The 12,725-nt window shown below is 16.7% G+C and overlaps 3 protein-coding genes across 3 annotated transcripts in view, besides 17 other annotated features; all 3 read right to left on the bottom strand. All coding sequences in view use genetic code 6, as the record gives it.

The window, feature by feature from the left end:
• IMG5_068060 (hypothetical protein) overlaps positions 1 to 2,610 on the bottom strand; it is a gene marked incomplete at its 5' end in the record, with an annotated part of 3,096 nt that extends 486 nt beyond the window's left edge. Inside the window, 4 exons of the mRNA XM_004036815.1 lie at positions 1 to 1,104; positions 1,228 to 1,633; positions 1,681 to 1,740; positions 2,569 to 2,610. The exon at positions 1 to 1,104 is cut by the window's left edge and continues 486 nt beyond it. Of these exons, the coding sequence (XP_004036863.1) occupies positions 1 to 1,104; positions 1,228 to 1,633; positions 1,681 to 1,740; positions 2,569 to 2,610 (1,612 nt within the window). The remainder of the gene's footprint in view (positions 1,105 to 1,227; positions 1,634 to 1,680; positions 1,741 to 2,568) is intronic.
• Positions 1,044 to 1,084: a microsatellite.
• Positions 1,344 to 1,384: a microsatellite.
• Positions 1,814 to 1,848: a microsatellite.
• Positions 2,611 to 3,123: 513 nt separating the features above from the next.
• Positions 3,124 to 3,178: a microsatellite.
• A 354-nt stretch (positions 3,179 to 3,532) lies between these two features.
• Positions 3,533 to 3,590: a microsatellite.
• Positions 3,539 to 3,590: a microsatellite.
• Positions 3,591 to 3,612: 22 nt separating this feature from the next.
• Positions 3,613 to 3,650: a microsatellite.
• Positions 3,651 to 3,683: 33 nt separating this feature from the next.
• Positions 3,684 to 3,782: a microsatellite.
• Positions 3,699 to 3,790: a microsatellite.
• A 91-nt stretch (positions 3,791 to 3,881) lies between these two features.
• Positions 3,882 to 3,988: a microsatellite.
• Positions 3,936 to 3,985: a microsatellite.
• Positions 3,989 to 4,003: 15 nt separating the features above from the next.
• Positions 4,004 to 5,011, bottom strand: IMG5_068050 (hypothetical protein; the record flags this gene model as incomplete). The annotated part of the gene is made up of 3 exons (XM_004036814.1): positions 4,004 to 4,182; positions 4,702 to 4,780; positions 4,958 to 5,011. 3 exons carry the CDS (start codon positions 5,009 to 5,011, stop codon positions 4,004 to 4,006), a joined length of 312 nt encoding a protein of 103 aa, XP_004036862.1.
• Positions 5,012 to 6,131: 1,120 nt separating this feature from the next.
• Positions 6,132 to 6,191: a microsatellite.
• Positions 6,163 to 6,192: a microsatellite.
• A 1,105-nt stretch (positions 6,193 to 7,297) lies between these two features.
• Positions 7,298 to 7,335: a microsatellite.
• Positions 7,299 to 7,332: a microsatellite.
• On the bottom strand, positions 7,335 to 9,041 carry IMG5_068040 (kinesin motor domain protein; the record flags this gene model as incomplete). Its single annotated transcript, XM_004036813.1, has 2 exons — positions 8,482 to 9,041; positions 7,335 to 8,421 (listed from the first exon to the last, which is right to left on the bottom strand). The coding sequence occupies exons 1-2, from the start codon at positions 8,826 to 8,828 to the stop codon at positions 7,335 to 7,337; spliced, it is 1,434 nt and encodes a 477-aa protein (XP_004036861.1). The 5' UTR covers positions 8,829 to 9,041.
• A 402-nt stretch (positions 9,042 to 9,443) lies between these two features.
• Positions 9,444 to 9,494: a microsatellite.
• Positions 9,495 to 10,713: 1,219 nt separating this feature from the next.
• Positions 10,714 to 10,808: a microsatellite.
• Between the last annotated feature and the right edge of the window lie 1,917 nt (positions 10,809 to 12,725).

The raw sequence follows: 12,725 nt of genomic DNA, 5'->3' as shown, positions 1-12,725 counted from the left end.
CAATTTCTTTAGCATCTATTTCTTCCTTTAATTACGAAATCTAATGATTTGTTATTTTATATCTCCTTTTGATTTCAGCAATTTCGTCTTGAGTTTCTGATAAATTCTTAGAATATTTATTTTTATGCTTTCTTACTTCTTCGTACAAATGCTATTAAGCTTTTAACTTAGCTTCAGTTTCTAAATTTTTTTTCTAAAATTCTGAAATAAGATTATCCTTTAATTTAATTTCTTCAAGTCTCCTAAAATATTCTTCATTAGCTTAGGCTGCCTATTTTCCATATCTTTCTTTTTCTTTTTCTAATTCAGAAAGCTGTTTCTTTAATTGTTCTAGTTCCCAAGCTTTCTCTTTGATATCATTTTCCTTTTCGTTTATTTCTTTATCTAAATTTCTTATTTTTTAAGCTTATTCTTTATTTCTTTCATCTGTTTTTTTTAAATGTTTTTATAATTTATCCTTTAACTATTTTAACTCTTCTTTAAACTACTGATCCTCATCATTTAATGTTTTTGTATCTTATACTTGTCTTTCTAATTATATTACACTTTATACTACTATTTTTTTGTCTTTTTCTGCTATTTAGTATAGATTTACCATTTACTTATGATAGTTCTATAGTTTATTGCATTCTTTTTATATTTGATCTACTTTAGAATACAATTCCATATATTCTTTTTCTTTCCTTTTTATTGTTGCTTCCAATTCTATTTTCTAAGTTTCTAATAATTTCTTCTCTCTTTTTTATCCTTATTCTTCTTTTAATCTATCACCTATTTCCGCATTAATTGCTTTTATTTCTTTATTATAGTTTTATGCGTCAGTTTGTATCTTATTTTTTTAGTCTTCTTACTAGCTTATTATTTAAGCTAAGTTTTATATATCAGTTTCTAATTTTTTTGTATTTTCTTTTTCCATATCAAAATTTTTTTTAAGAATTTCAAGCTCATCTAATTTTTTTTTTATATATTAAGGAATATTTATATTTAATAAAGAAACCTTTAATTTTTTTCTTCTTTCTTCATCTTTTGCTACTTTCTCTTTAATTTCTTCCTTCTATTTTTTTTCTTCTTTCATTTTTATTTCAATTATCATTTTCTCATTTTCTATTTGTTTTAATTTATCAACTAAAAAATTCACTTTATTTTTTAAGTCAAAAAGATCTGATTGTAACTAATTTCTATCTTTATTTTTTTATATTTAATTTCATTTAATAATAAAAAAAGTACCTTATCTATATTATTAAAGTTGCTAGGCAAGTTTTTCTGCAGTGTCATTTTTATACATGTTAGGGTTATTCGATTATTCATTAAGAGCAGTTAAATGTTTTATTTCAGTATATAAATTTTCTATCTTTTATTTTGATTTTTCTTCTCTTTCTTTTGAAGTTTCTAATACTTTATAAGCTTTTTCAAGTTCATTTTTAAGAAGCTAGATTGTATTCGTATCTTCTTATGTTAATTTTAAGGCCATTTTAAGTTTTGCTGCATGTTATATAATATCATCATTCAATTCTTTTATTTTAGATAGTAATTTCTTTTCATTTTCATATGAATTTTTTAGTGCCCTTTAAAGTTTTTCATATTCAATTCTAAATCTTTCTAAGCTTTGCTCTCCTGCAAGTTCATCTATTATCTTTTTTATTTATATAATATAAAATTTATTTTTAAATATATATATACTCTCCTAAAATCGTTTTCTAGTTAATCAAACACTTATTAACCAAAAGAAATGTCTTCGTGCTTTTTTTTTATAATTTTGAAAAACTGTATTTATAATGTTAATAAATTACTATATCCATTAATTTTCTTGTTAATTTAAAATATTTATTATTTAAAAATATATATTATATTTATGTTTCAAATGAAACCGAAAAATAAAAAATCTCATAATTCTAATTTTAAAAAATATTAATTAAAAGAAAATTAATTTTAAAATAATAAATTTTGGATTTATAAAGTTTCTTCAATTTATTTAATCTAAAAGTAATGCATATTTATTTAATATTTTAACATAATTATTCTGGATTTTAATTTTTATTAATGATATGCATATTAACTAATAAATAAATAAACTTAAATATTAAAAAATTGATTTTGTGCAATTAATTATTATTTGGATAAAATAATTTTTTATAAATAGAGGAAAAAAAAAAATATAACAACAAATATAAGATATTTTAAATATAAAATCAATATAATTTATTAAATTAATTATATATTTTACAACAATTACATTTCAATTTACTTTTTCTCAATAAATTGTTTATATGATATATAAAGCTAAATATTAATTAATAACATGAATTAAAAAAGGACATATATTAATTTTTTAAGCTAAATGAACATAAAAAAGGTAAAAACAAATTTATAATGCTTATAAATAAATATTCTTTTCTAAAATTCTACTAACAATAAAAATAGGGCAAAAACTATTTAACAAAAAATTATTATTTAATTATCAATTAAACTTCTAAAAATGAAAATATATAAAAAATAAGGAATTAGAAATATTTTTTTAAAAATAACTATTTTTGAGCATTTAAAGTAAATTAAATAAGCTATATATACCTAAGATTCCAATTAACTTAAAAAGAGTAGAACTAAAACCATTATAGTATAAATTTCCCGAAATTTTGTTTAAAGAATATAACGTCCGGTATAAAAAAAAAGAAAATAGGCTCCTAATGATAAAAAAATAGAAAGAATTTACAAAATTTGTATTATTTTACATTACTTTATTAATAATATTTAAAAAATAATTAAAGTTTATTTTTTAATTTATTAAATTTATATGATAAAATAATAATTACAATATTAATATTCAGCTTGTTATTGATATAATTAAAACTTCACTAATATATACAAGTCTATTGTACTAATAACATTCATAAAAAATATATATATAAAATAGATAATAACAAAAAAGGGGGAGGGGGTATATATCTTTAAAAATAAAATTCCATATTTTTGTATTATAGTGTAAAAAATATTTGCTTAGATGTACAAATACTACTCGTTAAAATAAATCATAAGCAAAGTTCCAAATGTTTAAATAAAAAAAAAAAAACAACTAAATATACAAATAATAAATTAAAATAAAAAAAAACAAAGACTTTTAAAAAATTATATAAAAATATTATATATATTATATATAATAAAATATTAAATTTATTTTATAATATTAATAGAATTTTAATTTTTATATTTTATAATGCTTTTTTTATAAATAATATAATTTTTTTATTAATTCTTTTTTTTGTTTTTTGATTTATTTCATATATTAAATAGTGATTAATAAATAAAATTTTAGTTAAATATCAAAAACAAAATATATAAGTATAGATGTAGTTATAGCAAAATAAATTTAATTCCATATAATTATATATAGTAAATATATTTTATGCAAAAAAATATTAAATTAAAATTGATTTTATATATGAATAGTAAATATTATAAGAATAAAAAGTAAAATGAAAGATAAATAAATATATTCAAATAAATGTAAACAATATTATGCTAAGTAATCTAATTGATAAAAATATAAATATATATATATATATATATATATATATATATATATATATATATATTAGTTAAAAAGTCATAATATATATATTTTAAAAAATATTTATAAAAACATATATTAAAAATACTATATAAATTTAATTAATAAAAAGAAAAAAATATATTTAAATATATATATATATATATATATATATATATTTATTTATATTTATTTATATTTTTTTATTTATTTATATTTTATATATATATATTTATATTTTTTATAATACTTTATAAAAGAATATTATATATTTTAATTTTATACTTAAATAAAAAAAAAATTAATAAAATTATAATTTTAAAATAAATTTAATAAAAAATGTTAAAAAATTATATTTTATAAATGATTAAAATAATCAATTGATTTGATAATTATAAAATAATTATATATTATAATTTAAAAATTATATATTATATAAATGTTTTTTTTTTTAATTTTTCATTCTTTTTTTTCTTCGAATTTTTCTTCATTATCTAAAGGCTACAATACTAACCCAGTTTAAGAGGGTACATCAATATGAATACAAAAAGGTCTTACTAAATCATTATGGACAATCTATTCTACAACATCATATTTAATTTTTTTTAATCTACCTTATCCACCAAACTATTCATCTTCTGTACTTAAGACAATATTATGACAAGATTTAAATTTAGTACCAACCTTAATATTTTTAATATCCTTTTTTTTATTTTTAATTATATTTAAAAAAATTAATTTTTTTTGTTACTTAATCCGAAAAATTAAAGAGAAAAATGCAATCAGATCTTTCAAAAATAAGTACATTTTATTATTAATCAAATTAAGCAATATTTTTTTCTTTCATCGATAATATTTGATGTTTTTCTTCAAATTAAAGTAATTATTTATCATAGTTACTTAACAAATTAGTATTATCATTATAAAAGTATGACTTTTTTTTGTTTTAAATAAAAAAATATATAATAAAATTAAATAATAATATATATTATTTTTTTTTAAAAAAAATACTTATTATGCATAAGAAATAACTAGCATTTTAGCAATTTTTTAAATTTTCGGATCTTAATTTTAAAAGATGATTTTCTAAAGTAAATTTTCATGTGGATATTTATTTTAAATAGAATAAGTTTATATAATATCAACAATACTATTACATTCTAAATTAATGTTTATTCTATAATCAAAACCAACACCCCCATCATCTAATAAAGTTCCCAAAGTAGGGAAATTAGTCTTTTCGGTAAAAAATGTACAAGAATTCGAGTTTATTTTATGAATTGTTTCATTCGCAATCATAAGATATATGATTCCATCAATATTAATATTATTCTCATTAAAAAAATCTTCGAAAGAATTAATTTTTATTTCTTAACTATTTTTATATATTATTTTTTCTATATCAGAAAATACAAAGCCATCGAACTTGAATTCATAAATAAAGTGTCCTAAACTTCCAATTAACATTCTTTATGTTTCGAAATTATTAAAATCAAAAAGAGAATCATTTTCTTTACAAAAATACTTCAATAATTCACTATTTTATTCACTCTCAGTTTATAAAATATCCATTATAACATAAATGTTTAGTTCATGAGCATAATCTATCAATTATTTTAATTCTTTAGCATTTCCAAAATTTTAGTTTATCAAAAGAGGATGAGAAAGTTTATTATTTTTAGAATTTTGAACGTTTTATAAATACAAAGTATTATATCCAACTTACTTTATTTCCTCTAAATTTGCTTTTGTGAATGTTTTAGATGTCTATTTTTATAAATCGACTTAATAAGGTTTAAATACACGAGGTTTATGTGGATTATTATTTTTAAATTAAAATTGTTCTTCAATATATAACTCTACGTTTGGAATTGCTTATGATAATTACTTTGTGGAAAATTAAAGTACTTATTTTGGTTCTTATTCGTTATGTTATTAAACAAAAAGAGTTAATTAAGCATTATTTGAAAATTATATTTCTATTATTTTATAATAAAATAATTATTAAAGAAATTTATATGTTTTTTTTTTTATTTACCATTGTTATATGCCAAATTCCATATCCCATTATCTTATTTTTATAAATTTAATTGTTAATTAATTTAATCACTTGTTAAAAATACTTATTGAGCTGTAGGAGCATAATAATTCAAAAAATATTATCCTTATTAGTTTTTAGAAAGACCTAGTTATTCATAATTTCTAGAATAGTTTTCAAGAGAATGCTCCATTTTGAAAATCTAAGTGAGTTAACTTATAAATTTATTCTATATTTGTTCTAAAAACGGTATAAAATCATTTAATTGAGGTAAGTATTCATATATTTTAAAATTTTGAACATTATAATCATAATTCAATATTGAAGAACTTTTGTATATGGGACAAAAAGAAGATCTTTTTTTAACTAAAGTCCTAGATCTTGTTTTTGAAGCCATAGAATCATTTGAAAGATACATTTTTTTATATAAATATATATATATATATATATTTTTTTTTAATTATAATTATTTAATATATGATAATTTAAAAATAAATCTTGATATATTTATTACAAAATTTATTTTATTTTATTTATTTTTCTCTCTTTTAAATATAATCAAAAATATAAATTTAAATAGATATATATATATATATAAATATATATATATTTGATTATAATAAGAATATACATATCCAAAGAATTTTTTTTATTTTTTAAAAGGAATATAAAAATTGCTATTTAAGTAAAAAATATCAATAATTTAAATATCTATTTATACATTAATTTAAAAATTATTTATATTATTTTATTTTTAAATTAAAAAAACTAAATATCTATAACTTATTTTATAAAAAAAATAATTTAATTATTTATAAATATATATATAAAACTTATAATCAATTACAATAAAATGAATTATTTTTTTTATTATGTTATTACATTTTTTAATTTAATGAATATTTTTTTTAATATAACGAAATATTCTCGGCATAATGAGAATTTAATTATGATAAAATACCTCTTTAAAGAAAGTTTAAATTTTATTTTTTATTGTTATTTTATTATTACTAAACAACTTTAAAATTATTCTAAGGAATTTAATTATTATTGTTTCTTTTGTTATTTTATTATAAGTTTATTTCTGAGTATTTTTCGAGAGTTTTTATCTGATTTCTTTCATCTTCATTTAAATTAACTAATAGTATATTTTAATTTTTGAAATCCTTTAAAAAATAGGCGACTTCATCTTTTGTAAATTTATTTTGATTTTCAAAAATACTTCCTAATTTTACTTTAAATTCTCTAATTTTTTTCCTTACATTTACATACGAATTTAACTCGAACTCTTTCCCATTTAGACATGAAACACTTCTATTTCCTTTTTATCTTTATTAAATATTAAATTAATCTTCACTAGTATTCGAAATTTAAGATATATCTTCAATATTTAATTATGTATTTTTTTATTCTAAATAATTTCTTTTTATCCAAAATCTTATTATTTATCCATTAAAATTTAGGAAACGGAATTAACTTTTTAGTTTTTGCTAGATTAAGGCTTACTAATTTACATTTTCTATTTTTACTTATAGACTATCAAATATTAAGTTTCATTTATATTCTTTTTATTTTACTAAAATTATTAAGATCTATTTTTTATTTGCAATTTTTCTTACAAATTATTACTTCTGTTTGTTGATCTTTCGCTAATTATTTCTTTTTGTATTTTCGGAGTTATTTTTTTTCGTATAATATCTTAATTTGCTTCTTTCGTTTTCTTTTGTTTTTTTTTGTTTTTTTTTTTTTTTTTCATTAATAAAAAATAAATTTTACTAAATTATTTATTATTTCTTAATTATCTTAAAGTTGTTTTGTTTTTTAGTTCAGTTCTTCTTACATTTATTCCATTTTTTTTGTCATTTATTAAATCTATAAATCCTTAAAACTCTTATTATCTGAAATCTTTTCCTCAAATTACTATTAAGACTAATAATGGTTGAAAGAATTTGTAATTCCAAGCATTTTCTATTACAATTCTTTTTTTTATTCTTGATTTTTTATCAATTTCGAATTTAATTCTTATAAAACCTCTTAATTACTTATAATAATTTATTCCCTTTTTAATATTTCTTTATGTATTTCGCCAATACTTTCTTGATCCATAATTGGATTTATTTTTTCTTTCATTTCTTAAATGAAATCTTCGGAAATTTTATTAAGTTCTAGTATTTCATTAATAGACATTTTAATTTCCCAATTTTCTTCTAAATTTTCGAATATCTTTTATGAAATATCATCTAATAAGCTACCTTTTTCTTATATATTATCGCCACAGTACAAACTATTATTAGAATTAAATTAATTAATAATTTTCTGTTAATTTATTAATTATAAATTTTCATTATTTTTAACGGCCAATTAATCTTTTAAATTTTTTATTTCCAATCTTAATTCTTATATTATGTTTTTATATTCCCATACTCCTTATTCAATTTTTTCTTCCTCGTTTCTTTTTACTGACTTCTTTATATTTCTTGCCCTGCTTGCATATTTTAGAGTATTTGCTGTTTCATCATAACACATTAAGCTTCCACTTATGCATGCAATCATAATACTTTTTGTATTTCCTCCCAAAGAGTCTTTTAATAATCTTGTTAATTTAGAATCTCTATAAGGCACGAAACTACCTTTTTTATTACTATCAGATAATAAGTTTATACAATTTCCTAATGCAAGTAAACTTTTATTTATATTCGCTCCTTCAGTTTGCCTTACTCCTCGATTCTCAGATGCTGCAGCCCTCTCTGATCCTGCAAGATCTACAATACATAACTTAGAAGAAATTTAATTTACATTGTCACTTCTTAATGTATTTATTTATATAATAGCGTGTGATCTTTATATTTTTTATTTTATATCATTTAAATAATAATAAATATATATATATATAATTTACCTAGATGAGAATTAATTAGCTGCAGTAGAAGCCATTACCCTTCTTGTGTTTCCTTATAAAATAAAAGATTTAACTTCGTTTTCAGTTTCAAGTTAATATTCAGTTAAATCTGGAACAAAAACTCCTTTGCAAGGATCTTCAATAACCATTAAATTTTCACTTTTAGAACACATTAAATCTCTTATTTATTCATTATATATTTCCAAATAACTGAATTTAAATGTTGTATTTGTTTGCTTACCACCTTATATCAAATGGCGTAATAATAATATACATATACCTTCTTAACTATTAGTTTAATTATATAAATTTCCGAATGTTGTAAATGATTTTCCTGCTCCAGTCATTCCATAAGCAAATATTGTTGAATTATAACCATTTAATGTATGGTCTACTGCATGATATATTCCTGTCCTAAATAATTAGTCTGTTGTTGTATTTTCGTTAAATACGTGGTCAAATATAAATTATTTTTCATATTTTTTTTGATTTTGAATTATTGTTTATTATGAATTTTACTACTCTCTTTAGTTTATATCTTATGGATCTATTAAATATATCTTTTTTTTTTTTGATACATTTTTTTGTTTTTTATTTTTTATTTACTGTATTTTCATGCACTTTTACTAGGCTTTATTATTTTTTTTGTATTTAATACTGTTCTTCTTTTTAATTTAAAGGACGAATTCTTACACAGACTAAAAAATTTTATTTATTATCATCTATTGTATTTGTTTACATTTTATTATAAAATTTTTTATATTTATATTAATATTTTTAAATAGAATTTTTTTTTTTTTTTTGAATAATATTTTTAAAATATTAACTAATATTTCGTAAATTAAAGTTTTTTTAAATAGGTTTTTTTAAATTGATTAAAAAATAAATTTATTATTTTTACATATAGTTCGAATTAAATTTAAAAGATTTTTTTAACTTTTAAGAATTATATTATTTGCATTTTAAAAATTATAAATAATAATTAATATTAATAAAATAATATTATTAAAAATATTTTTGAATTTAAACTATAAATTAATAAAAATATTGAACAAAATAATACAATGTATATGAAATAATAAAATAGTAAACAATAAAGAATTAATAATTTTATTTATTTTCATATGTATTTATAATTATAAATTATTTTATATCTAATAATTTCTTTTAATAAAAAATTTATTAGGTATTATTAAATTTTATATCTTTATATTTTTATAATATTTCTTTTTTAAAAAAAAAAAAATATAAGAGAGTTAAATTATAAAATTGTCTTAAATATTATAAATTAATAATTATTTAATTAAAAATAAAATAATTCAAATAAAAATCTTAATCAATATATAATACTAAACTTGATAATAAATTTTTATATTATATATGAATTATAAAGATATTTGCTCAAGATATAAAATTTTAATATCTTTAAATTGTTCAAGAAATAAAATATGAAAAAACTTTTAATAATTATTCATAAATTATTTCAATAAATTTAATTAAAAGACAAGTTCTAATAGTTATTTTTATTTAATAAATCTTTAAACTCGTCGTTTTTATTATTTTAATCATCTAAATTATCATATTATTATTAAATCTATTCTTCGAAAAAAAATTGTTAATTATTTTACTATTGAACGTTTGGCATTTGATCAAGTAGTTTATTAAATAAATTATCCTAAAATTCTTATTAGATTATTTAATTTGATATTGTAGACTCATCAAGATTATTAGTCTTATTTTATTTAATCTTTACTTAAACTTTTTATAAACAATTCATTATTTTTATAATATTATTTATATATTCCTTTAAAAAAATTAGATTTTATGGTAAAGCCATTTTTTTTGATAAAATAATTAAATTTTAAAATGAAAATTAAAGTTCATCTTCTTATTATAAATTATTTATTGAAAATTAATAGGTATCATCAATATTTTAAAAAGCTTTTTGATAAGTGCTTTCGAATTTTATGTCTTTTTTCTTTACTTTTGAAAGCATCTATTGTTTTAATAATAAATAAATATATATTCATTTAAGGTATAAATAATTACATTCAATTTCTGTTGTTTCAGTTAAAATTAAATTATGTGAAGTGAATTTTTAAGTAAAGGATATTAGGAAAAACATTGATTATTTGTAAAACATAATCGAATAACTTATAAACAGTCCTATTTTATATATTGTAAAAAATAAATACATATAAATATAAGTATTATAATTATAATAAAAATTAATATTATATATATATATTATTTATTTATTATCTATTTTATATAATAATATATACATTATTATTTTATATATTACTTGTATTTTTTCAATATTTTATTAGTTAAAGATTTAATCATTTACAGTATCAATTTTATCGATAATTTATAGTAATCGCTATAATTAATGTAATATCTTTTTATATTTATCTTATAGAATATTTTTTTAAAAATTATAAATTATACATTTTATATTGTGTACAATTACTATTTTGATAGCTATATTTTTATTGAGTTCTAACAGTTGTCTGTTTCGTTAAATTAGACTATGATTTTGAAAGTAGAGATTGATTATATTAATAAGAAGAATTAATTTAAGATATTTATCTTTGTTTTTTAAATTTTTTTTTTTTTTTGTTTAAAAAAAAACTATTTATATTTTTATTTAAAAAAAAAAAAAAAACTCTTCTTCTTCGTTATCTGCATCATTGTTTGTATAACTAAAGGAACAAATATTATTATTACAATTTTTAATACTTTTTTGACATAAAGGAGTAGTACTAGCAATTGTACTTTTGTTTTTAATAAAAAAATAACAAAATTATTATAAAAATATTAATATATATATATATTATACGTTTATGAATTTTTTAAATATTATTGATTATTCAAGTTTTTTTTAACAAAATTATTAAATTTAGCATTTTATATAGTTATTTCTCTCGGAGTATTAGTCTAATTATCGTTTAAGAATTTTTTCTATAATATATTTTAATTTATAGGAGGATATTCAAAAATAAAAGCATTATTGCTTTTATTGTCAACATTTTTTCGGGTTGTATTTGTAAACTATAAAAATAAAGAAAGAAAAATTATTGATTATATATAAAAAAACTAAATATAAATATGCATAATAAATATTATATACATATATATTTTTTTTACTTTTGATAGTGGCGATAAAGGATGTGATGTAAATCCTGGCGTTTCGTTTTCACATTCACTTTAAAATGATTCTTTTGTTAACTACTAAATACTTTAATCTTAAAAATCTTAAGAAAAATATGATTTATTTTATATTAAACTAGGATATATTAATTATAATTAATCTTGTATTAAATTATAGTAAGATATTTAGTATTTATTTTATTATATTAAATATGATGGATATTGATTATCGAAATCAAAATTAAAATCTTAATTTGATTAAAGTTTTAATATATTTTCTTTATTCTTATTATTTAAAAACTCCATTTTTAAAATATTATATTATATAGGTATTTGAACTTTTTTATTATAATACTTAATTATATTATATTATATTGTATTTTATTTTATTTTACTTTTTTTTTTTTTTTGTGAATAAAAATATTAATTATTTTTATTATTTCTAAGTATATTAATTATTGCTTTTTATAATTTCTTAAATGCAACATAATAAAATTATATATAATATTGTATTATACGAAATTAAATTCTAATAAATTCTGATGAAATTAAAATAATTATAGATTTAAAATTAACTGCTTTTAAAATATAATAGAAATGTTGATTAAAAATCTATTTTTAAATATAAAGATAGGAGTTTTATATTTAATTTTCTCTTTACAATTTTAAATTTAAATGGCATTTTAACAAAAAAAAATATATATATTTTAGTAAAAATTCCATTTAATAATTTATAATATAAATTTAAAGATTTTAAAAACCTATATTAAAAAATATATAAAGAAACTAAAATTAATATTTTAGTTTTAAAAAAAATAATAATAATATTTATATCAATATTTTACTTTTTTTTTTTTTTTTTTTTACAAAATAAATACATATAAATGAGCAAATTTTTAAAAAATCATTTTGCTGCTCCATAAGCTTCTGCCATTCTTTCAATATTATATTTATGAGACTATATAAACATAATAGGTACACCTGGTGTTTTTCTAATTCTTCTTCTTAAGTCTTTATCACAAGTCGCCACAATATATATTCTTTGCTAAAAACGAATAAATATATAAAAATAAAATCAAAATAATTTGAAT

The sequence above is a fragment of the Ichthyophthirius multifiliis genome, assembly GCF_000220395.1.
Source record: "Ichthyophthirius multifiliis unplaced genomic scaffold scaff_1120509250355, whole genome shotgun sequence".
Lineage (NCBI taxonomy): Eukaryota > Ciliophora > Oligohymenophorea > Hymenostomatida > Ichthyophthirius > Ichthyophthirius multifiliis.
Note: the sequence above shows the minus strand (reverse complement) of the source record. Positions and strands in the feature narration are given on the sequence as shown.